We start from the raw sequence: 25,562 nt of genomic DNA, 5'->3' as shown, positions 1-25,562 counted from the left end.
TGTCTTTCGACGAGTGGAGTTAGTGGTATAAGCCGTTCTTCACTTGCTTTGTCGACCGTTGTAGAAAAAATCGGATAGTGTAACGGAAAAGATTTGATCAAGCAGTGCTGGCCACGTTTGCTGGCTGAGACACGTGACACTTTCATTTCTCAGCTACTTTAGGTCTTGGCTCTAGCATGAAAGCCCTCCTAGCATCATTTTTACTCCTTCTACCAGTGGTTCTCAGCCTTGAGTACGTATTAAAGTCACCTGGAGGGCTTTTAAAACATCCCGGTGAACCTGGTCGCATTCCAGATCAATTAAATCAGACTCTCTGGAGGTGAGACCCAGGCATCCGTAGTTTGTGAACCTCCCTAGACTGTTATGCAATGAATTTTTCTCAGCAATAATCAACAATGTAATATACCCCACCTTAAAGGAACAAAACCTTCCTTAACTCCACGTTCCCCCTCATTGTTGCTCCTTTTTAAGACCTTTATATATATTTTGTCCACTTTCTCATCTTTTTTTTTCTTTTTGAGCCCATTTTCTTCTTGTCAAGATCACTAAGGTGCTCTAAGGATCGTGTAGGCAATTCCAGTTCTCATCACGCTAGACCTCTTGAGATCTTTGGCGGCTGTTGACGATTCCCTCTTTTGAGCGGTGATCTTCACTCTCTCACTTCTCTGGATGCTGTTTCTCCTTCATAGTGAGTCTCCTGTGTCAGGCCTCTCAATGGATACTCTTCTGGGCCCTCTTCTCTAGCTAGCAATCTCCAGTGTACTAAGAAAAATTAACTATACCTCTTGTACTACCCTATATGATTATATTTTACCACTTCGTCTTGGTAAAATTACTGATAGTGGCCCCTTTTAATATCAAAGGTGTCCCATTTGGTAGTTTTGCTGTCAAAGATGTTACTGGGACAATTGGTGAAATCTAAATAATGCCTATAAATTAGATAATAGTTTTGAAAGTCATGTTATTTTCTTCATATCCACAGCAAAATTATCAAAGTCAATTGATCTATGGGGGTAGAGGCTATAACTTAGGTTTCTAACATGTTTCCAGGTGATGCAGTTGCTGCTGGCCCTGGAACCATACTTTGAGAACCACTGATGTAAGAGAGTGTTTTTGTAGGAAACAACTCACTGAAGTATTTGGGAGTATAGGGGTATCATGTCTACAACTCTGAGATACTAAAAAATACTTCCATATAGAGACAAGTAGAGAAATAGAAAAGGATAAAGCAATAGTAGTAAAATGTTAACATTTGAGAAATCTAAGTGAAAGGTATATTCAAATTCTATATTCTTGCAACTTTTCTGTAATACTGAAATTGTCAAAAAGTTAAAAAGAAAAAATATGTACTAGTTTGGAAAATAAATATTAGGTCCCCTATCTCTGAGGGTTTATCATCTATAGGTTGTAGATTGGTCTATGGTATATATTATTGCTCACTCATCACCTCCATTTGGATGTCTACTAGACACTTCAAATTTATTTTTACTTTCTCCACAACAAATAAAAAACCTCCTCTTGTAGTATTCCATATCTATAAACTGGCTGTGGTAAGCGGAAGATGCCCATAATCTAATCTCTGGAGTCTGTGAATGTTTTAAATGGTAAAGGGTTTTGCAGGTGTAATTAAGGATCTTGAGGTAGGGAGATACCTGAATTATCCATATGGGCCCAATATATAATCCCACGGTTCATTATAAGTAAGAGAAGGACACAAGAGAGTGAGAGTCAGAGAATGAGCTATAATCGTGGAAGGAGAGGTGAAAATCAGAAATTGAAGATGCTATACTGTTGGCTTTGAACATGGAAGAAGCCACAAGCAGATTGCATCCTGGAAGTCAGAAATCCAAATTGAGTTTCACTGGTAAAACCTTTGTGTCAGCATAGCTGCATTCCTTCCAGAGGGTCTATGAGAGAATGGTTCTCTTGCCATCTGCAGCTCCTAGAGGCCACCTGCATTCCTTGGCTTGTGGCCCCTTCCTCCATTTTCAAAGCCAGCAGCAGGTGGTATTCTCACTCTGCTTCCCTCTTCCACTCATAAGGGTCCTTGTGATTACATCGGGTCCATCGGACAATCCAGGATAATCTTCTCATCTTGAAATCCTTAATTTAATCACACCTGCAAAGAACCTCTTGTCATATAAAAAGAGGCACATTTAGAAGTTCCTACGATTTAAACAGGGGCATCTTTTGTAGGCCATTATTCTGCCTAGTGCATAGTTCCATGAACTTATATGATGAACATGTTGGAATTTCCTGTTCAGTTCTGGGCCCCACACTTTGAAATGCCAACAAACCAGGCCATATTCCCAGAAAAACAAGAATAGTCCTTTCATTTCTGGAACAGCTGAAGGAACCATATTGATTTACATAAGAGAAAAGCTTCAGGACTGAACTGATTTGGGCACTATGGGAACTGTACTTTCAAATATTGTCAGAGGGGTTTTGGTTAACTGAATACAGGACCGTAGTTAGCCAGAAATAAAAATAAATTATGAACTTTCAGGAAATTGGGCTGTGTTACTAAGCTGGAAATTAAAATAAGCATCTTTTAATCATTAGCAATCAGAAGGCACTACATTGCAATGTCACAAGATCAGATAATTGTGTCCTGGATAAAAAACAGTACCTAGTATATTTAATTTAATTGCTCAATTATGTTAAATACTCCTTGCAAATCTAATGCATTTTAATAAAACAGCAAAGTCAATCATTATCTTGCTAATCTCATAGTGACTTACAATGTTCTTTAAAATGCCATAAATCACAGAGATGGTATAGGATCTTGGTTCAAATCTTTCATTCCTAATAGTCAAATTTACTTAAAAATTAACTGGAAAGTTTGTGCGAGTAGGGAAAGCAAGCAACTGTTGAGATTTGGGGGGATGTTTGCAAGGTCATATGTTAAAATGTACTTAAAGAAGTGCGTTATGGTTGTTTATGGTCGTGATGCTGCCAATAAACTATCTGACTTCTTGATCAGCAAAACCAAGGAGTAGGGCAAGTCGAGCAGTCAGCATGTGTGGAGGGTAAGACAAGGCTTTGAGGTCTGGCATACGGGTATGTATCTCAGACCTCCATTTACTAGCCCTGTTGTCTTCAGCAAGTAATTCAACCTCACCTTCTGGGGGAATTAAATGACAGAATGTATGCATAGCACTTTTGGGAATCAGCGGTCCAATCAAATGTCCGCTGCAGTTGTTAGAGCATGGCTCTTACTAATGCACTTTTGCAAGGAGATAGTCGCAACTAGGAAACGTTAAAATAAGGGTTCTTTAATAGATAAGCCCAACCCCCAAACAGGACCTGGCGTGTAGGTGTCGAAGCCATCCCTTAAAAGTTGACCCACTCTCCGCCACCAGAGGTTGCCACAGAAAAACCGGAAGTGACTCTGCCCCTAACTAACATGGCGTTCGTGTGATTTCCGTTCTTCTCTTTACAGTAATTGGTCTTGGCGGCTTCTCGCGGTTTTCCCATAGGGCACCGCGTCACAAACTTCTTTCCCACGTCCCTCCGCGGAAGGCGGGGCTTCGAAGGAGATGTTGCGTGATGATTGGTTGCCGGGCGTTGGAAACGTGGTTACGGGAGTCGGACAGCGCACGCCAGGCAATGATTGGTTGTCCAGAGACCCGGCGATTAGACCGCTTGAGAGGTATCCGCGGTGAGGACAGCTATGAGTCAGGCGGCCAAGGTGACAAGGCGTGGGGTGGGTTCGATGCCGACCTGGAGGGTCAGAGCGCCTGGCTTAGGTTGCCTGGAGTCTCTGTAGCTGGACTTAAGGCCCTCTACCGAGGATGTGGCCGTTGTCCCTGAGGAGCCTGGTGACCAACCACGAAGGGTGGAGGGTTTGTGCAGGTGCAAAGGAGGGAGGAGAGAGGGAGTGAGGCATCAGTGGTTCCTAATTCTGGTCTACTGGGGTACCGAGTATGTTCTGTGGTGCAAGCCTGCGACTTGAATTCTGCCCGCGTTTCATCTCCCCACCGAGTATTTGTCTGAGGGATCCATTCGTCATCCTTGGGAAGTGTACGAGACACCAAAGGCAGGCCTGCGCTCCAACCATCCGATGAAGTGAAAGTGCAATCAGATAACCGGAAGGAACACAGAAGTGTAGGAAAGAAAGTAACCGAGCCCCGGCAAATTTACTTGCCAAAAGGAGCACTCAGCGACACAGAACAGAGACCCGTGAGACCCGAGTGCTCTGAATGAGCTTGGGAAGCGATGGCCTCTCTGGGGTCACATCCCTAAAGACCTGGTCTCAGATTCATTTATCGTCAAACTGGGGCACAAGTCTCACGTCAAACTGTGTTCCTGGCTGGTGCACAATTCTCAGCGACCAGCCATTCCTAACCTTAAATACCATCAGTATGGCTGGTTGGGACCTGTCCCTGTCGCTAGCTAAAACATAGGCATGGAAAGAAGGAAACGAGCCTGCTGCAATAGAGTGAGAAAAGCAATGCTTAGGGTTGGCAGTAATTGGATGCCACCAAGCCCGTGCCGCATGTACTACTGAACTTGGTGTTCTCAGTACATTTTAATATGTGTCACGGCGGCAATAGAAACAGAATTGTAAATGTTTATTCATTCAAAACATTTATTGAATGTCCATAATAGTATTAGTAATACCTAACAGGCAACATTTACCCTATATTGTGTAGATATAGTGAATACAACCATAAATAGACCTTTTCCTTCATAAAGAAGTCTAGCAAGTAGGTAGATTTTTAACAATTACTTAAGTTGTATTAAGTGCTTTGAATTAAAAATAAGCGTATCTTATGAGCATATAACTCATGAAAGTTATTTTGAGACCTGAAGTTTGGTTAGTAATTAGCAAGGAGAAGAGAGAAAAAGTATTCTAGAAAGAGGAAGTAACAATCATATGGAAATCCTTGAAGTGGCAAGTTGCTTAGAAAACTTGAATACAAATGAAAGGATTCATTCCAGAAACACTTTTATCAAGGTCTACCATGTATAGAAAACACTTATACTAAGTGTGGAGGATACAAAGGTGACCAAGAAGCCTTTGAGGAAGTAACAGCAAGTAAGCATTTAATTAACATATAATGTAACAGGTGCCCAAAGCTGTGGATGTACTAAGGAAGGGCGTATAACCCCAGACTTTGAAATGATAGGTAAGTAATGACTACAGGAAAACTAGTACAGAAATTATGCTATACACCCTTAAAATAAGCTCATTATTAAAAAAAAATTAGGCAAAGGCTAAGTAACTTATCCAAGCTTACAATAAGTGGCAATGTCAGATTCCAACTGATCTGACTACAGAATACATTTTCTATATACATTCCATAAATTTGTCCAATCAATGTAAGTAAATGAGGAAGAAAAGACAATCTATGACATACTTTTCTGATTTTTAATAAAAATTTATTAACTCCAAGGTCATATTAGCTCTAATAGTGCCAAGGCAGTAATGATGACTTTATCCCGATTACATCTGCAAAGATCCTATTTTCAAATAAGATCACATTTACAGGTACTGGGAAGTAGGACTTCCACATGTCTTAACACAATTCAAGCTATAACAGTATGTATATACCACATTCTATTTACTCAGATGAGTTGACGGACATTTGGGTTGTTTCTACTTTCTGACAGCTATGAATAATACTACTATGGACATTCATGTATAAGTTTTTGTGTGAATACATGTTTTCATTTTTCTTGGGTATATGCCTACATGTGCAATTGCTAGCTCATATGATAAGTCTATGTTTAATTTTTAGTAACTGCCAAACAGTTTTCCAAAGCAGCTACACCATTTTTCCCACCAACAATGTGTAAGTTCCAGTATTTCCACATCCCTGCCAACATTTGTTATGGACTATCTTTTTGACTATAGCTATCTAACTGGAGAGCAGTAGTGTCACTGCGATTTAAATTTGTATTTCCCAAGTGGCCTTAATAGCTATTTGTCTCCTTTGGAGAAATGTCTATTCAGATCCTTTGCCTATTTAAAAAAAATTTTGTTTATAGTTGAATTGTAAAATTTTTTTTATATATTCTAGAACTAGCCTCTTATCAGACATGATTTGCAAATATTTTCTCTCATTTTGTAGGATGTCTTTTCTCTTTTTCGATAGTGTCCTTTCTCTTTAAAATAAAATTTTTAGTTTTTAAGGTGATAAATGTTTAAAGTTTAAGAAATAGTGTTACACAGAAACCAGTAGATGTCTACTTCCTTCTACATACTCCTAATTCCTGCTCCCCAGAGATGAGCTTTTAATCATTTTAGATATTTCTTCCGATATTCTATGTTTCTAAACATGTTTAAACTGCTATTTATTTTTTTTCTGGAGATATTGTTGAATTTTAACTGGAAGCTGAGGACTAAGCTTCCCCTTACACCCTGTTTCTCTATACAAGTTTTAGTGAACCAGTTTTCATCTCTGATATTATTTGACTGTATAAAACATATCCACAGCTCATTCCTCTTAATATAAATATAGAATTACATTGCCTTTACTTTCTAGTTAGTTTTTCTTGAAATTAATAACTACCTTGTTTTTATCATTGGTTAGTTTCCTACATATCTGTTTCTAAACTCTGAACAAAACCAAAGTATACCAGTTTTATTTTTTCCCTAGTAAAATCTTTTCTGGAGCAATTGAGCCTTTTCCTATAGTGTAGACTAGTTGCTTTCTCAGCTGATTGCACAAAGGCTAACCTGTATTTGTCCACATCATGTCTGCCTCTCTTGTGTTGGATCACTTGTCTTCCTGGTTCCCATGTTTTTTTCTTTTGTGGTTTATCTCTTGGTGGAGCACATTCTTCTATAGAATTCCAAGAAAGGGTATATGGCATATAAGAGACTTTGCATTTCGGACAATGTCTATTTGCCCTTGTAGTTAGGTGATATTTTGGCATGGTGTTCTAAGCTGGATTTTTTTTTCAAAACTTGAAGATATTGGTCAACCTTAAAAAAGAATGAAATCTTACCATTTGCAACAACATGAATGGACCTAGAGGGAATTATGCTAAGTGAAATAAATTCGACAGAGAAAAACAAATACCATATGATTTCACTTACATGTAGAATCTAAAAAATAAAATAAATGAAAAGAAATGGACTCATAGATACAGAGGAAAAACTGATGGTTGCCAGATTGAGGGTGGGAGGGCTGGCTGAAAAAGGTGAAGGGATTAAGAAGTACAAATTGGCAGTTACAAATAGTCACGGGAATGTAAAGTATAGCATAGGAAATAAAGTCAATAATGTTATAATAACTATGTATAGAGTCAGGCGGGTACTAGACATATCACTTTGTAAGTTATATAAATGTCTAACCATTAGGCTATACACCTGAAACTAATATTGAATGTCAACTGTAATTGAAAAATAAAAAATAATATATATTTTTTAAAAACATGATTTATCTTCTCATAGTGATGCTATTTAGAAGTCAGATGCCATTCTGATTTTCTATCCTTTATATATGTAAACTGTTTTTCTGAGATTTTTCTTTTTATGAGCATTGTATTGAACTTAAATCTTGATATGCTGTGGTATGGGATTTGTGTTGGGCACTTGATGGCGCCCTAGTTACTCATGTGCCTTGGTGAATTTTTCTTGATTTAGTCCTCTTTTAATTTCTATTTTCTCTGTTATCTCTTGTTGGAGATCCTATTAATTTAACTGTTGGGTCACCTCGACTACACCCTTAATTTTCTTACCTTTTCTTTCCTCAGTTTTTATCTCTAAATTTTTATTCTACTTTCTGGCCAATTTTTCTTAACTTAAATCTTTGTTATCACCCATTTGATAACCAAGAGCTTTGGGGAGTTTTCTGAATGCTCCTTTTTAAATTTAACTTTTTGTGGTTGTTATTATTCTATGTTTGCAATAACTTGTATTTCTGAGGAGTTTGTTGTAGTTGTTTGGTTTTCATTTTATTTTCATTTTCTGCTCCTCATTTCTTGTTTCTGTTTTGGTGTCTGCCTTTGATGTTATAGGTTTTCCAAAATATATAAAATAATTAAAACAGTGCCTAGCACACAGGATATACTCAGTAAATGTTAGAATGTTAGGTATTATTATCTAGTGAATGGACAGTAGGGAAGGAGGGAATGGTTGTAGAGTGACAAATATTTATAATTAGTCTAGGCAAGAGATGGAGAACATCTGAACTTAGAGTTTGGGCATATGGAGAGTATACAAAAGATTAGACATCCTAAAATTTACATATGAAGAATAAGGTAGATTTAAAGAATAACCTAGGGATTTCTGGCTTGAGAAATTCAGTATCTTTCATAAATGAAATTTGGAAGACAGGAGAAAACAATATTTAGAGAATATTGAGTACTTCTTTGGACTTAATACGTGTGAGATGGTCTCAGCCTATTACTAAAGCCTTTTCACAACCTTCTACCAAAATGCCAGGCTCTTCTCTCCATTTTTTTTTTAAGCACAGTCTTAGAATATTCAAAAGCCTCAGCATTATACTTATCTTTTGAGAAATCACAAACTTGCTTAAATTATCTGAAACATCTTCCTTCTTTGCTTTTTAAGATGTAATAAGTTCGTGAGTTTGTATATATGTGTATATGACTTTAAGAGCAGATGAAGGCCTCTCAATATGTTAAGAAAATGATAACAATACATACTAGACTGGTAAAGTTGTTTACCTTAGCAAGGGGCTTTTTAACTTTTACCCATCCTTGTATTGTTTTATTTCAAAGAATTTTGTATTATTTTTGTAAGTAAAGCTAATTTTTTTTTTAATTTAAAGATAAATAACCAAGGTAAAGTTATTTTTGGCAAACTCTGGTTTTCATCAGCTATTTTGAAAAATGATTTAAGAAACAACAAAAGAAATAATGTTTAATTCTTATAATGTGTAAAATGAATTTTTTTTTTCTGAGGTCTGAATTCTGATTTTCTTGATAGGTTTTACAGCTCTTTAAAACACTGCACAGAACCAGACAACAAGTTTTTAAAAATGATGCCAGAGCATTAGAAGGTAAGTATATTTTTTGCCCCTTTGGAGCAAGTCCATCCTTCAGATGACGGATATCCAAGAGATCCTATATAATAAAGACTCGTCTTAGGGAATGATCTTCACTATCTCTTCCCTAATGTTATGTTTTATAAAGATTAGTAGTGTATGTTATACTTCTTAGAGGAGTATATACTTAAAGAAAATTTTTGAAATATCAAGTTTTCATAAGGAAAAAAAGGATCAGAATTTCAATATGCTTCACTCTTTGTGTTATGTTCAAGCTATTAAACTCATTTCTCTATTATATAATCAAATTTTCACACTCTAAGACTAGATACTACCATATTGTTAATGCCTTGTGTCATTCTAGAAGTGACAGCAGCTATGAAAGAGAATCTATCCCAAAAAATTTCGATTTCAGTATTTCACTGTTTTAAGTGGTTCCTGTCTTATCTGGAAGCCAGAGCTCTAATTCCTAAGTTCTGTGTTGGTCTTGTTCCGTTCCAGTCCTCATGCATTTCTGCGCCTGCCTAGGTAATGTCCCCACTGTCACTAGGAATTCAAGTTTTTATAATTCACCCAAGAGAATTTCTTGAGTATTAAAGAATATGCCTCATGTTGTATGTACTTTACTCAGACTCTTCATTTAGTTCTTATAACAGCCTTGTGAGGTGGTCACTATTATAGTTTCTGTTTCTCAGATAAGAAACTCACAAAATGTGAGAAAGGATTTGCCCCACATTATACTTAGGAAGAGGTAGAGCTGGGGTCCAGCCTAAGCAGTCTGGCTCCAAAGCCCAAACTCAAAACCACCTTATGTATTGAAATGTATGAAGTGTAGAAGGGAAGGTTTTATGGCTGTTTTCCATCCAAATAGCATATTTTTGTTTATATGTTTTTAAGTGAAATAATTATAAGAACAGCTAACACTAAATATTTACTAAGCACTTTTATATGGATTGTTCCATTAAATGCTCACAGCAGCACAATGAGACAGTTTGTGAGATTAAACTAAATTATGCTGCTGTAACGATGCCAGAGTCTCAGTGGTGTATATGAGTGGAAGTTTTATTTATCACTCACCTTGTATGTCAGCCAATGCACTCAAGGTTGCTATATCTTTGTGTATGTATGTGGTTTAACCTGCTTGTATGTATTGAGTTTTGCCGTCTTAAAAATAGCATTTTAATTTAAATCCTTAGATTTATAGAAACAAAGCATCACATTGGATTTATTAGAATCTAATAGCTAGAGGTATACAAATGAAATTGGAAGTGAAAAGCAGGAAACAAAAGTTTTAGAGAGCTAAAAGTTTATATTTGGTTTAATTCCAAATTTGCCAGCCTATCAAAAGCTCTCCAAAAGACTTCTTTAATAAGTTTCTTATTTTTATACTTTGTTTTACGTGGGGCAAAACAATTTCCTCTACTAGTGAAGTAGTCATTCATAATGCATAACATGTAGATTATCGGGACAGAATTATAAATTAGAAAAGCAAATAACTGTATATATATTTTTCTTTCTGTAGCAGCCAGAATAAAGATAAATGAAGAATTCAAAAGTAATAAAAGTGAAGCTTCTCCTAAGAAAATAGAAGAGGTACAGTAAATGAGTTTTTCAATTACAATAAAACTCTTGTAAATTTTCTTAGCAACTGGAGGAAATGATAAAAAGAGATGGGTTATGTGAAATAAAAATCCTGATAGTCAAAGCCATCTTGACTATAGATAACCTTCACTTGTTTGGTACGGTGCACCTTCTCTGGTTCCTTTGCCAGCACCCGTAAGACAGCAAGTTACTTGGTGAAAAGAACATGAATATAGCCATGGGCAAAGCAAGAGGCACTGAACCCACTCAGGCTCCCTCAGAAATGCCATCTTCAGCCAAGGCAAGTGACTGAAACTCAGGAAGATGAGTGTTGTAGTAATGCAGAACAGCAGAAGGAACTTCTACTCATTTAGCTTCATTAGATTTTTTTTTTTTTTTTTTTGTAATTCCTATCTTGGCACTGGAAGTTAACCAGCCACAATTTATGAACTATTCTTGATTTGACTTTTATATTTGCATTTTAGTCCTTTGCTCTAAATGAAGACAGTCTGCTGACACTAGTCTGTGTTCGTTGAAAAATTGTGTTCGTTGAAAACTTGCGCAGTGATTCTGTTCCTGTATAAAATCATGCTGCATGTATGCATTGTCTCAGCCTTGAGTGTTCCTGTATCTAACCCTGCGTAAGTGTAGGGAAAGGACCTATAGGAAGAAAATGAAAAATGGAAAATTAATTGCAGGGGTAGTTGGTAATTGGTTTAATAAAGAGGAAGGAACAAGTTAGATAAATTCTTCTATTTTTAATGGAATTTCCACATGTTAAAATTTTTTTGAGAAAAATGCATTTATATTTAGAAAAATACTATCTTTGAAATAGTAAATATCTGTAATGATCAAGCTAATGAGACAAAATGAGAAAGCCTAAGTAGTTCTATACCTATAATATAAAGATAAAAGAGAGATTTCACTTAAGCATATGATAGGGCTATGTAATACAGGAACTATATAATTTTTATTTATGCAGAAGTTACAATAACATTATAATCACATTAAGTGTTGAATAGAAGTGAAAGATATATATAGCAGTGTGTACTGTTTGCTATTCAGTAGACTGATTAATAACAATTTGGTAATTATTTTTAAATTTTGAAATCATGATTTAAAAATTTTTTAATTGTTGTCTGTATACCCTAAACTGGGAAAATGAACTATCTCCCAAATTCATTTCCCTTTTAGAGCACTAGTTTAACATTAAACAATCTAGAAATTAGATATTTGTTTTATAGAATATGTTATGTATCTTCTACTTTCTGTAACTCTTCATATAAAATATTTAGTAGCTTTTAGATAATTACATTGTCATGTACTAGAAGGTGCATTAGTCTTGGCACCAAAAGGAAACTTAAGCATCCTCTAGACCAGCAGATCTCAAATTTTTTGGTTTCAACAGACCCCTTTACCTCTCATCCTCCCATCATCTCTTGGTTCATGCCACCATCATCTCTTCCTGGATTGTTACAGCAGCCTTGTAGTGGACTCTCTGCTCTTGCCCTAACTTCTTATAGCCTACTCTCAATACTTTAAAGGCAGAGGAAGCCTTTAAAAAAGGCGAAGTGGGGGACTCATATTTTATTACTCCCCTGCATACAACCCCCATGACTCCTCATCCTATTCAGAGCAAAATTTTAAGTCCCTACCTACCATGATCTGTAAGATCATCATTTGACCCCTGTTAACTTCCTGCCTCAACTCACCATGTCCTTCTCTTCTAATCTTAGTTCCTTCTATGAGGGTGCTTGAATTTACCAAGAACTTTCTTGTCCTAGGGCATTTATACTGTTGCTTATTCCTAGGATATTCTCTCTCAAGTCTACATTTAGTAGACCAATAGATTTTAACCTGCCTTTCCCTTTTGAATGGATGTTTTACCCGTGCATGATTTTGTAACACCATGCACTGATGATTTGGAAAATACAGGTTCACCAAGTAATGCATATTTTCCAAATGTTGACATAGTTTAATATGTAATATTTTAAATTATACTTGTTAATATCAATACCCATCTCATCAGAAAAATCTTTAAGTGTTGAGAAGCTGTCAAGGTCATGGTGGCAGATATGTTCACCAGAATTCTTATTTTTTGCTTGAAAACTTTAACTTTATCACTGTCAGCAAAAGCTGTCAGTTTTCTTGAAGTGACCAACTTCACTCATTTTCAAGAAAAAGTCTGCTAAACACCCAAGTCTGAATAACCATAGTTTGTCTTTCAGTGGTTCATTCAAGTAAAAATGATATTTCATAGAAAAAAACTATACTTATGCTCACAACTCAAACAGTGCAGAAGGCTCTAGTATTATGAAAATAATTTTGACTTCATGGGTCTCTGGAAAGGATCTTAAGGTCTCTCAGGGGTCCATAGCTTTGAGAATCACTGTTCTAGTCCAGTTCTACATTTTGCATAAAATGAGGTGTGAAACTCAGAGTAGGTTATTAACCCAAGGCTATATATACACTTAATGACAAAGCCAGAGTCAGAATCCTAGTATTTTACTCTTAATTCAATACTCTTTCTAGTGTTCAGAACATCCAATTCTATGAAAGAAAGATGCAACCTCCCCAAACTGTGCATTTAAAACACATCGTGAAGTATATATACAACAAAAAGTAACCTAAATCTGTTTTGGAACAAAATATGGAATGATTAGATAAAAGTTAAAAGTACATACATATCTGAGCTTTCTGTATACTTGGAATGGCTTTCTGTATACTTGGAATGGTTAAAGACAGTGTTACCTAAAAAATTATAGTAAACCTATAGTTTTCAGAAACAGTACATTCATATGAACCATTGAAAAAACACCTAAAGAATTTTTTTTTTGTTTGGTTTTCTTAACAGCTATTAAAAATAGGTTCCGATGTTGAATTATTACTCAGAACATCTGTTATACAAGGTATTCACACAGACCACAATACACTGAGTAAGTAAAATTAAAGAAAAATATTTTCTGTTTGCAGTGTTTTAAAATATTGAACCATTACAGTGCTTTTAACGCTCATTAGTAAAACAGCTTGATTTTGCCAGTGTTCTATCTGTTGTCTACATTTGTAAGGCTACCATTTAAAAATGCTGAATTATGAAACTTTGTTTTACCAGATTTTTTTCTTTTTTTAAATTTGTTTTTTCTTTTTAATCATAACTTCTGGTCGTATTATGAAACTACAGTTACAAAGGTAGTTGTATGACTTTTTTATCACATTTATTTGGGCTCTTAATATTTCTGGTATCATTTATCACCTATCTTGACTAAGTCTGTTTCTTTACCTCTTATTCTATGATTAGAGTTATTTTAATTCAGAAGAATTAGAATTATAGGAAGTGGAAATATAGTAGAGAATCCTTTATTATACCTCCAGACTCTGGTGGGGCTTCAGCAGAATTTTATTTCACATTATGTTTTGTTTTTATTCCCTAAAGTCTCTTTGGGGACAACAACAACAAATTATGACATTCACATTTTTTAAAGGCTTTTTTTTCCTTTTAAACTACTGAAGTATAAGATACAAACATAAAAGTGTCCAATTTTGACAGTGAAATATTTATGTAACCAAAATCCATATTAAGCTGTATAATATTACCAGTGTCCCAAAAGCCCCCTCAGGCCCTTATGTCCCTCCCATGCACCCCGTCCCCACAAGCATAACCACTGTCCTGACTTCTAACACTATTGATTTTTAATTTAATAAAGTATTTGTACTTTATATAAGTGGAATCATAGAGGATTACTATTTTGTCTGGCTTCTTTCTGTTAGCGTATTTTTGAAATTCATTTATGTTGTGTATAGCAACATTTCTATGAGTATATATGTATATCTAGCAGTGAAATTTTCAGGTTATAGGGATTATGTGTGTATTCAGCTTTAGTAAATACTGCTAACCAGTTTTCTAAAGTGGTTAGTTAGACTAACTTACACTTCCAACAGCAGTGTCTGAGAACTCCAGTCGCTTTATATCCTCACTAACACTGTGTCTCTTTAATTTTAGTCTTTCTGGTGGTTGTGTAATAGCATCAGATTATGATTCTAATTTGCATTTCTCTGCTAACTAATGAAGCATTAACACTTTTTCAGTTGTTTAATGGCCATTTCTTTTATGAAGTGGCTGTTCAAGTCTTTCGCCCATTTTTCTAAGCAATTATTTGCTTTTTTATTATTTACTTGAAGAAATTCTTTCTGTGTTCTGAATATAGATCCTGTGCTGGATATATGTATTATAAGAATCTTCTACTTTGTGGCTTGCTTTTTTATTCAGTAGTGTTATCTTTTGATGAGAAGTTCTTAATTGTAATGTAGTCCAGTTTGTCCATTTTTTTCCTTTATGGTTAGTTAGTAAGCCCTCTTTTAATGTCAACAATGAGTTCTGGGACTTTAAGTGAAACAACGTATAAGGCAACCACTTTTACCAGAGGCTAATTGATATAAGCAAGAGTTAAGTTCCTAGGGCATCTCATCAATGTTACAACAAAACAAGGTTAAACAAAATGGCACTATTTGAGGACCTGCTGTACTTTTGAGTCCTGTTTAAGAAATCTTAAAGCAAACTCATAAAGAAATTCTCCTATACTTTCTTCCAAAAGCTTTATTGTTTGGTCTTTTCTATTTGGTTATTTTTATTAACTAGAGTTGATTTTTGTATGTAGTGTGAAATAGGGATCAAGATTTACTTTTTACATGTGAATATTCAGTTAATCCAACATTTATTGAAAAGACCACTCTTTCCCTACTACACTGCAGGATCACCTTTGCCATAATATCAAGTAACGATATGTGAGTGCATCTGTTTCAGAATTTTATAATCTTTTCAGTTAGTTTTTCTGTCCTTGCATCACATGCCATAATGCCTTGATTACTACAGTCTTATAATAAATCTTGATGTCTAGTATTATAAATCTTATAGGGCTTTTAAAGTTATTTTTAGCTCATGAGGATTTATTAGAAATTATTAGATCTGAATTATATTTATAAGGGCAGTAAACATAGTTATAGTCATTAGCTTTAATGTTAATAATGATCTTTAGAGCTGTGTAATATAGCCAACGTTTTAGACAGGTAACCACAGGTAAATATCTCTATTATATGAATAAAAATTTAGGTTATTTCAAATAACAAATTGATATCTACATTTCAAATGTCTGGTTTTAGATATGACAGTATTGGTTTAAATTTTTTTTTATCTTTTGGATTTCTGTGTGATTTAATTTTCCCACAGGATTGAAAAATTTGACTCTTTCATTATTAGTACATAATGCTATAGTGCCTTAAAAATGGCCTATTCTTTCTATTAAGATATAAATGGCTCTGTTTTTCCTCCTTTATGCCTGTACGTCCAAGATATAACAAATTTGACCCTTTAATTTCCGTTTTTAAAAGTTACTTTAAGCATAATTCCTGCACATACTTTAGTAGCGTCTATACTGGCATATAGAAATGAGAAGAATTAAAATTCTGTTTCTTGGTTATAAAATAAAGAAATGTGATTGTATTTTTCTAAAAAATACCACATAATGTCCCAACATGAAAAATAATCAAAAATGAAATTTCATCTGCAAGAGTAATCACCTTGTATGCACGAATTCTAAATCCATCTCTCTTTTTCCTTCTCTTCCAAATAATATTTACAGTGGAAATTAAATATTGACTCCCAGCAAGAACTCTTTATCCAGAATTTCTTATTTTTTTCCTTAAAAAAATTACATCCCTTATTCTTTCACATAATTTCAACATTCTTTATTAGACATGCTAATTTAATCATTTGAGAAAAACTCTTTATTAAAGTTTTTTTAAATATTGGGGGAACTTTTTCTTTCCAGATATTCTCTACTTCTCTCTCTCTCTCTCTTTCTTTCTTTTTGGTATGATCTCAGGTTCCTAGGTATTCTATAGAAAAATAATAACTATGACTTAGAAAAATACTGAAATTCACTCATTGTTCTATACTTGTTTTTTCACTGATTATCGACATTTGTCAAAGCTTTCTTTCTAATGTGGACATTGGTCAGCTGGTTTTAGTGTTGGCCTTTATCAAACATATATTCTATAGATAGTAACCACATTTATGAATAAGGTACCAGGAAAATTCAGGACTTCAGGGGGCTATATATTAATAGTACTTAGTTTGTGGATAGCATTATTCAAAAATTACATTTTTGAATATTATATCATTCAAAAATTATGTTTTTGAATATTATATTTTTTTAATTTTCTCTAGCATATATGTAAGAAAAACAAAATAGGGAACATGTGTAATATATTTTTTAAAAAATGACAGCTCTAGGAAGCTGTTCTTTATTTTAGATGTGTTTCAAAACCTCTGTCCTTTGTTTTTTATATTTGTCTTTGCCTAAAACTCTCTTAAGGTTTATATTCTAAGGAAAGTCAATGTGATTCAGAAAACATTTACTGAATGTCTGTTGTGCTAGGCAATGAGAATAGAGCAACAGGCAAGACAGATCTGGTTTCTGTCCTTATGGAACTTAGGGTACTGTGTAGAATATAGACAAGTAAGTGTTCAGTCACAGTCCTTGGGTGCCATAAAGAGGCATAGGTGTTGTTGAGGCATATAGCAGAGCTCTACGGGTGGGTCAGGAACAGGTTCTTAGACGAAAACAATTTTGTGTTCAAGTTCTCTAATTTCAGCTTATTTATATTTGTGTACTTGATATATTTAGAAATGTTTTTTGTAACTCTGAAGTTAAATATTTTAATGTCTTATAAATTATTTGTATGTGAGCTGCCTCTTTGATCACCACACTATTACAAACCATGCCATTGATAGATTTTTTTAATTGAGATATAATTGACATAACATTATATTATTTTTAGGTCTATAAGATAATGATTTTATATGTGTATATATGGCAAAATGATTATCATAGTAAATTTCTAGTTCACATTCATGACCACATTAAGATATTTATTTTCTTGTGATGAGAACTTTTAAAATCACTCTTTTAGCATCTTTTGAATATGCAACACAGTATTGTTAATTACAGTTACCCTGGTATACATTACAACCCCAGGGCTTATTTCTCTTATAATTGCAAGTCTGTACCTTTTGACCACTCTCACCCATTTCACCCACCCACTCCCATCCCCTGCCTCTGGCAACCACCAGATTTCACATATACATGAGATCATGTAGTATTTGTCCTGTCTGACTTATTTCATTTATTATAATGTCCTCAAGGTCCATCTATGTTGTCACAAATGGCAGGTTTCCTTTTTATGACTGAAGAATTTTCCACTTATATGTGTGTGTATATGTGTATGTAAAAAGCACATATACACACTACATTTTCTTCATTCGTCAGTGGACACTTAGGTTCTTTCCATTTGTTGGCTGTTATAAATAAAGATGAACATAGAGGTGCAGATATCTTTTCGAGATAGTGGTTTCATTTTTTTTTTTAATAAATAGAAGTGAATTGAGGGAATTGCTAAATTAGTTTTCCATAGTAGCTGCACCAATTTACATTTCCATCAATGATACATAGGGTTTTCTTTGTTTCCACATCCTTGCCAACACTTTATTATTTCTTGTCTTTTTGATAATGTCATTCTAATAGGTGTGAGGTGATATCTTATGGTTTTGATATGTATTTTTATGTTATATTAGTTATATTAAGCACCTTTTCATATGCCTGTGAGTCTTCCTCGTATGTGTGTATGTATGTATGTCTTCCTTGTGTATTCAGATCCTCTGCCCATTTTTTAGTAGGATTGTTTGGTTGGGGAATTTTTTGGGTTTTCGATTGATTGTTTGTTTTTGAGTTGTATGCATTCTTTATATATTTCGGTTATTAGCCCCTATCAGATATATGATTTGCAAATATTTTTTCCCATTCTGTAGGTTGCCTTTTCATTTTGTGGAAGCTTTTTAGTTTGATGTAGTCCCAGTTGCTTATTTTTGCTTTGTTGACCTTGCTTTTCGTGTCAAATCTAAAAAAATCATTGCCAAGACTGGAACTTACTGCCTGTATTTTCTTCTAGGAGTTTTATGTTTTCAGTTAATTTTTGTGGTATAAGATAGGGGTCCATTTTCATTTTTCTGCATGTTACTGTCCAGTTTCCCAACAATATTTATTGAAGAGACTGTCTTTTCCCCATTGTGTATTCTTGGCTCCTTTGTCATAAATTAATTGACCACATATATTTGAGTTTGTTGCTAGGCCCTCTATTCTGTTCCATTGATGTATGTGTCTGTTTTTATAACAATACCATACTGTTTTGATTGATATAGCTTTGTAGTATAGTTTGAAGTGAGGAAGTGTGATGTTTCCAGCTTTGTTCTTCTGTATCCAGATTACTTTGGTTATTTGGAGTCTTTTGTGGTTCCATACGAATTTTAAGATTGTTTCTTCTATTTCTGTGAAAAATGCCATTGGAATTTTGATAGAGTTTGCATTGAATCTATCGATTGCTTTGGGTAGTATGGACATTTTAACAGTAATAATTCTTCCAATTTGTGAGCATGGAATATCTTTACATTTATTTGTGTCTTTTTCAATTTTTTTCATCAGTTTCTTACAGTTTTCAGTGTACTGGTCAAAATTATTCCTAGGTATTTTATTCTTTTTGATGCAGTTGTAAATGGGATCGTTGTCCTAATTCCTCTAGTTGGTTGTTAGTGTATAGAAACACAACTGATTTATATATATTCATTTTTTGTATCCTGCAACTTTACTGAATTTGTTTATTAGTTCTAGTAGTTTTTTTGTTGGAGTCTTTAAGGCTTAACTATGTGATATCATCTATAAATAGAGACAGTTTTACTTCTGTTCTGATTTGGATGCCTTTTTTTTTTTTCTTGCCTAATTGCTCTGTCGAGGACTTCTAGTACTATGTTGAATAGAAGTAGTAAGAGTGGGTCTACGGCCATGCCACCTTGAACAAGCCTGATCCCGTCTGATCTCGGAAGCTAAGCAGGGTTGGGCCTGGTTAGTACTTGGATGGGAGACCACCTAGGAAACCAGGTGCTGTAAGCGTAAAAAATAAAAAATAAGGGATTGTAAGCTGACAAGTTCCTTGCAATCTGTGAGGTCAACCAGGGGTTGCCTTGCCTAAAAAATAAATTTAAAAAAAGAAGTAATGAGAGTGGGCATCTTGTCTTCTTTCTGATCTTAAAGGAAAAGCTTTCTCACCATTGAATATGATGTGTTAGCTATGGGCTTGTCATACATGACTTTTATTACATTGAGGTACGTTCCCCCTATACCCGTTTTATCAAGAGTTTTTATCATGAGTGGATTTGAATTTTGTCAGATGCTTTTTCTGCATTTATTTGATTCTGTGATTTTTATCCTTCATTTTGTGAATGTGGTGTATCACACTGACTGATTTGTAAATGTGAATTGTCCTTGCATCCTTGGAATAAATTCTACTTGCTCATGGTATATGATTTTTTTAATGTATTGTTAAATTTGGTTTGCTAATGTTTTGTGGAAGATTTTTATGTCTATGTTCATCAGGGATATTAGCCTGTAATTTTCTTTTTTGGTAGGGTACTTGTCTGGTTTTGGAGTGAGGGTTATGCTGGCCTTGTAAAATGAGTTTGGAAGTATTTCCTCTTTTATTTTTATTTATTTATGTTTAATCTTGACCTAAATTTTGATTTGGGGCCATAATTGAGTTTAAGTCTTTTTATTTTAAGAAATTACTTTTTAATGATACATTTAATATGGCCATAGTAGGTAAAGTTTTTTAGGGGCCTATAGTATAGGAAATAAACCTCATCTTACTGTAATTCTTTATCATGATGTGGCAACTTCAATAAACTAACGCTGTTATGGTACTTTGATATCTAATATATAGAGCAGAGTTAGAGGTTTTATAATCTTGTAAAACAAAATTACTGTGAAAATAGTATCCTGCATGTAAAGATACCTGTAATATGTTTGGCCTAATTCAAATTTTAGCAATTAAATACAGAAAAATTCAATTAAAGAGTGCCTTTGATTCCAAAGATTGCCTAATAAAGTAAGTTGTGTAAAGGGATGCAGTAGTGAAATTTGACAGGTTTTCTGGTTATTTACCACTCTTTAAATGTCCTTGTTTCATTTCAGGAATGAGTTCCAAATCCCCGAAATAGAACTTAGAAGATTCAGTTTCTCAGTTCCCTGTGCAGCTCAGGCACAGACATTTGACATAGGAGCACACTCACCCATATCTAGAAATGAAGTTGAGAAAAGAGGCTTGGCACAGAATTTGTTTTGCTGGCAAGAATAGCATCAGTGGTTGCAGAGTTATTGATCCAGAATGGCATTGGTGCAGTGGCAGGAGCAGGTGTAGTAAGGAGCATCTGAAGTGTAACATCTTGTGCACAATGGGGGTGAAAATGGTGGCACTTTCTTCTAGTGCCCCATAGGCAGCAGCAGTTTGCATCATTAGACTAGTTCTGTGATATGTCTTTGGATAGTGTTCCTGGAAGCTTAGCTGCAAGCCTTCCTAATTCTTAAGCCCTCACAACAATTCCATGAGTTAGACCAATAACCTACTAATGTATGCCTTTTCTACCTAATCAGCCAGAGTCAGCTTCTGTTATTTGTAACTAAGGACAACAGAATTTGTTACCAGAAGTGAGGTACTAAAAATTACACAAAATACAAGGTGAATTTAGTTGAATCAAAGGCAGAGATTGGGGTGGCGGGTATGATGATCATGGACTTGACCATTACAGGCTTTAAGCTAATGGCTTTTGGTATGTAGTGGTGAAATATAAAGTCCAATGTCTCCTACTGTTTCTTGAAACACATACCAAGTACCGGCTGAGGCTATAGCAATAGGAGAAATAACCAGAATGTCAATGGGTGCTTTCAGCAAAATTTTGAAAAAGAGGATGAATGCAGATTAAGCTAGTTGGTCTGCAAAGCAAAGATGGAAGTACTGCTTTGCTGAGCGGCACTTCTGTCTACATTCAGAAATCTACTTGGTTGAGAGTCCTATAATTCAGAACTTTGCAGGTTTGAAAATGCCAATTGCTCCCTTCCACTAAAACTAAAGCCAAAATAAGAAAGGGACTTCTAAGCTCTAACATTAAATAAGATCAGTACCCCAGGCCTTCTCGTTTGCCAAACAAAGATCAGATATAGGATGCATTTACTCACTGTTTTTCATTACTTTAAGTGTCCATTAAGCTGAGGGTTGGGGGCTGGGCCATTACTGAAGGAGGAAAATCTTCATGCTTAAAAACTATGTCAAGATGTTTGCCTATGGCTACTAACACATGGAAAAGACGGGGTTGGGGGGTAAGCAGATTTGGAGCTTATAGTTTGAATGAATTGTATTGCCAAGAAACCCCCACACCTTTGAAAGCTTCAGAGCCTCAAAGGAGGGCATCTTTACCAATATCCCCACATCCAGACAAGGAGGATCCTCCAGAAGACAAAATCAGGAGCCTCGAAGGACAGTGGACAAGGGAGAGTCTTTGAGTCTCCCAGAAAACAGAATTGGGTGCTGCCAGATTGGCTGACTAGGTAATTTATTGCATTGCCAAAAGCAAGGAGACCTTGCTCTTCCTGTCCATCAGGATTTAGGATTTGCTGTGGAATAGCGACTGCCATGTGTTTCCCATTCCAGGTTTTTATTGCTCTATCCTGTTTATTATGGTCTAATAGGTATCTACCATGTGAGCCACAGCTGGACCTAATGGAAAGGCTAGTACATCAGCCAGAGATCCTTGATTTGAATCTGGATGAGACCTTAGAGGTCAGGTGGTAAATGGATATATTCTGTACATGGGAAGAAGGATGTATATTCATGTCATCATGTCATGTAGCTAAAAGGGTGGACTGCTTGTTGCTTCTCCAGTAACCATTCTTTCTTACTAACTAACGTACTATGTGCCAAGCCAAATATATATATATACATTATATATATATAATGTATATATATATATCATGTAGCTAAAAGGGTGGACTGCTTGTTGCTTCTCCAGTAACCATTCTTTCTTACTAACTAACGTACTATGTGCCAAGCCAAATATATATATATACATTATATATATATAATGTATATATATATACACACATGCATACACACACACACACACACACACACACACACACACACACACACACACACACACACACACAGTGATTTCTCAAACTTGTGACACCTTTCTGGCCATTGTAGGCAGCTATCTATCAGGTGTTGCTTCCAAGAAGGCAATTGTTTTCCTGTTAAAAAGGCATAGGCCAAGCTATCACTCTCCTTTCACTCTTTCCCTATCTCTCTTCCTGCCTGCTTGAGGGCAGACGTGATGGGACAGCAGCAATGAGGACAGAAAACACACACTAAGGGTAGCAGAGCAGGAAGAAAAGCGCCTGGGTCCTTAGTGGTGGTACAGATCTTCAGTAGCCCGGGACTGCGGCAATCTGTATTTCTTGATATGTGAGAAAATTAAATCTCTTATTCATTTAAACCACCATTTGTTGGACTTTTGGTTTATATATCTGTCTTTTCCCTAGATTGTGAACTTTTCTGAAGCTGAAGAGACTTTTTTTTATTGAGGCAAAATTGACATATGGTATCATATTAGTTTCACATGTACAATATAATGATTTGATATTTGTATATATTATGAAATGATCACCACATTAAGTAGTTATTCTCTCTCCCCATACATAGTTACAAATTTTTTTTCGTGATGAGGACTTTTAAGATCTGTTCTCTTAGCGACTTGTAAACATGCAATACAGTATTATGAACTATAGTCACCATGATCTACTGAAGAGACTGTTATGTTTACCTCTTTATCTTCATTTCTTGATGTAATGTCCAGCATAAAATAGACACATACATGTTTGGTAAGTGGATCAATTTACTGCCATTGCTAATAAGTTAAAACCTCAACTCTAATTTGGTGAAACCTCCGAAGATTTGGTAAAAGCAGGTGAGATATAAGCAATGGTTAAATAATATTTATTTAACCGTTTTTCATTTCAGTAAACCAGGTTTACCATCTGTCTTATAAGAGCATTATTTTTAATCAGCTCAATTATTTCTTATTAAGTGATAATTTCTATTTTTCTTCTGAATTGAATTAGTTTACTGATGTCTTTAAAAAAAATTTAATAATTCAAATTTATGGAAGAGATGCCAGAAAAATGGAAGGAAGGATATGGGAATTTCATTTATCCAGATTCCACAAATGCTAACACTTTTACCACATTTGCTTTATCATCTTTTCTTATTTTTTTCCTGACCTTTCTGAGGGTAAATTGCAGACATAATGCCTCTTTCCCCTAAAAGAGCATTTTTAAAAATTATGATAGCCCACTTGGGTTTAGATTTGGAGAACTACTTTAGAGTGTATTTCTCAAAAATACTCCTGTGTGTATTTCCTAAATTTACAAGGACATTATCTTATGTAACCACAGTATAATTATCAAAAGCAGGATATTAACATTGATACATTTCTGTTATTCATATTTTTTCCATTTGTCCTAACAATGTCCTTTATAGCAGCAGAAAAAAGATTTGCCCTCTGGAAATTGAAAAAGGAATTCTCTCTGGGATCCAATTGAGTATCACACAAATGGCATTTGGTCATTATGTTTTTTTCTTAGTTTTTCTTAATCTGGAGCAGTTCCTCAGTCTTTCTTCATCTTTCATGACTAGGATATTTTTGAAGAATGTAGGCAAGTTATTTCGTAGAATGTGGTGTGAACATTTTTTGATATTGATAGTTCACTTGGATTCAGCTTTTCTAGAGGGAAAAAAGGAGAAATCATGTATCTCCTCAAATTTTTGTATCCTAAGAGCCTTGCCTCTCAATTGACTCTGGCAAGACATCCAAACTAGGAATCAACATTTATCGTTTTATTGTTGTTGTTTAACTATGTTTCTCAATGGGCCACTATTGGCATTTTGAACAGGATAGTTCTTCACTGCATCAGACTGTCCCACGCATCCCTGGCTCCTGCCCACTAAATTCCAGTAACATTCTTTAGTTGGTGTGACCAGCCAAAACACCCCCAGTAGGGAGCTACTGTTCTGTAAAATTTGGAATCTTTAAATTAGGAAAGCAGTCTTACTTTTGATATAGTTGCTAATATAAAAACATTTCCAGTTGATGGTTTTAATTATCAGTAATTTATAATCAGATGGCTAATAATGTGCTTTAGCTGAATTCTATCCAGTTATTTAACTAGTTATATTTAATAAACAAATGGCAAAAGGTTAAGTTGGTCATATATGTTTTTATATATGAAATAAGAATCCTACTGTCTCCACATAAAATCAGGGACTCTACCTCAGGAGTTAACTAAAATAAAATATCCCAGGAAGATTTACCTTAAAACTCCATAATTTACTGTTAGAAATTTTAGGGGGAAATGAATGTATTTATATCTAATTTTAATTTTAATGATGTTAATTATTCTCTTTTTATTTTTCTTTCAGAATTGGTCCCTAGGAAAGACCTTCTTATAGAAAATGTGCCATATTGTGATACACCAACTCAGAAGCAGTGAAATTTCTAGGAAAAAATTGAGTCTTTGTAATTTTTAATTCTAAAATATATAACTGGCAAAAATCCTGGATATGCAGATATTTCTCTCTGAACTGGCATATTGAAAATGAGTGAATTAAAGCATAGTTGTATAATTAAATTTCATGTTAAAAGGACATCTCTGAAAACTGCAGACCATAATTAAGTATTTATAAAGAACATTAGATATTTCATTTTCATGGAAAATCAAACTTTATAAAGTGAAATAAATGATTAGGGAGGTATATCATACTCACTTTTCTTTGACCTTGATGAGTATTTTGGTATCACCATAACTACTTGAGAATGCAGTGTTTTGACAAGTGGGTGGGTTTTCTTCTCATGTGAAATGGAACTATTACATTAAAATTATTAGATTAAATTGATATTTAGTCTCAAAAACTTCAAATTGTTCAAAATGTCACAGTGTGTGCTAGCTCTGCACAGAGGGTGGTCTTTGTTTCCTAAAACACTGAAATTATTTCCGTAGCTAACAAATAATAATACAGTTTCTT

The 25,562-nt window shown here is 34.8% G+C and overlaps 1 protein-coding gene and 1 non-coding gene across 2 annotated transcripts; both read left to right on the top strand.

Moving 5' to 3' along the window:
• The first annotated feature begins 3,537 nt into the window (after positions 1–3,537).
• LYRM7 (LYR motif containing 7) lies at positions 3,538–25,433 on the top strand. The gene is made up of 5 exons (XM_039880000.1): positions 3,538–3,691; positions 8,906–8,978; positions 10,486–10,556; positions 13,399–13,480; positions 24,960–25,433. Exons 1-5 carry the CDS (start codon positions 3,674–3,676, stop codon positions 25,028–25,030), a joined length of 315 nt encoding a protein of 104 aa, XP_039735934.1. The 5' UTR covers positions 3,538–3,673; the 3' UTR covers positions 25,031–25,433.
• LOC120616701 (5S ribosomal RNA) lies at positions 19,426–19,543 on the top strand. Its single transcript, XR_005656656.1, has one exon. It is a non-coding gene; the product is annotated as a 5S ribosomal RNA (ribosomal RNA).
• Positions 25,434–25,562: the final 129 nt, after the last annotated feature.

The sequence above is a fragment of the Pteropus medius genome, unplaced genomic scaffold (genome assembly GCF_902729225.1).
Source record: "Pteropus medius unplaced genomic scaffold, Ma_sr-lr_union100, whole genome shotgun sequence".
In the NCBI taxonomy this organism is placed as follows: domain Eukaryota; kingdom Metazoa; phylum Chordata; class Mammalia; order Chiroptera; family Pteropodidae; genus Pteropus; species Pteropus medius.
The sequence above is the reverse complement of the archived record's forward strand: the minus strand, read 5'-3'. Positions and strand labels throughout refer to the sequence as shown.

What these genes read in the sequence shown, in the direction of transcription:
- LYRM7 (XM_039880000.1), top strand. An exon ending in CTCCTAAGAAAATAGAAGAG is followed by an intron (nt 10,557 to 13,398) that starts GTACAGTAAATG and finishes TTTTCTTAACAG; the next exon opens with CTATTAAAAATAGGTTCCGA. An exon ending in CACAGACCACAATACACTGA is followed by an intron (nt 13,481 to 24,959) that starts GTAAGTAAAATT and finishes TTTTTCTTTCAG; the next exon opens with AATTGGTCCCTAGGAAAGAC.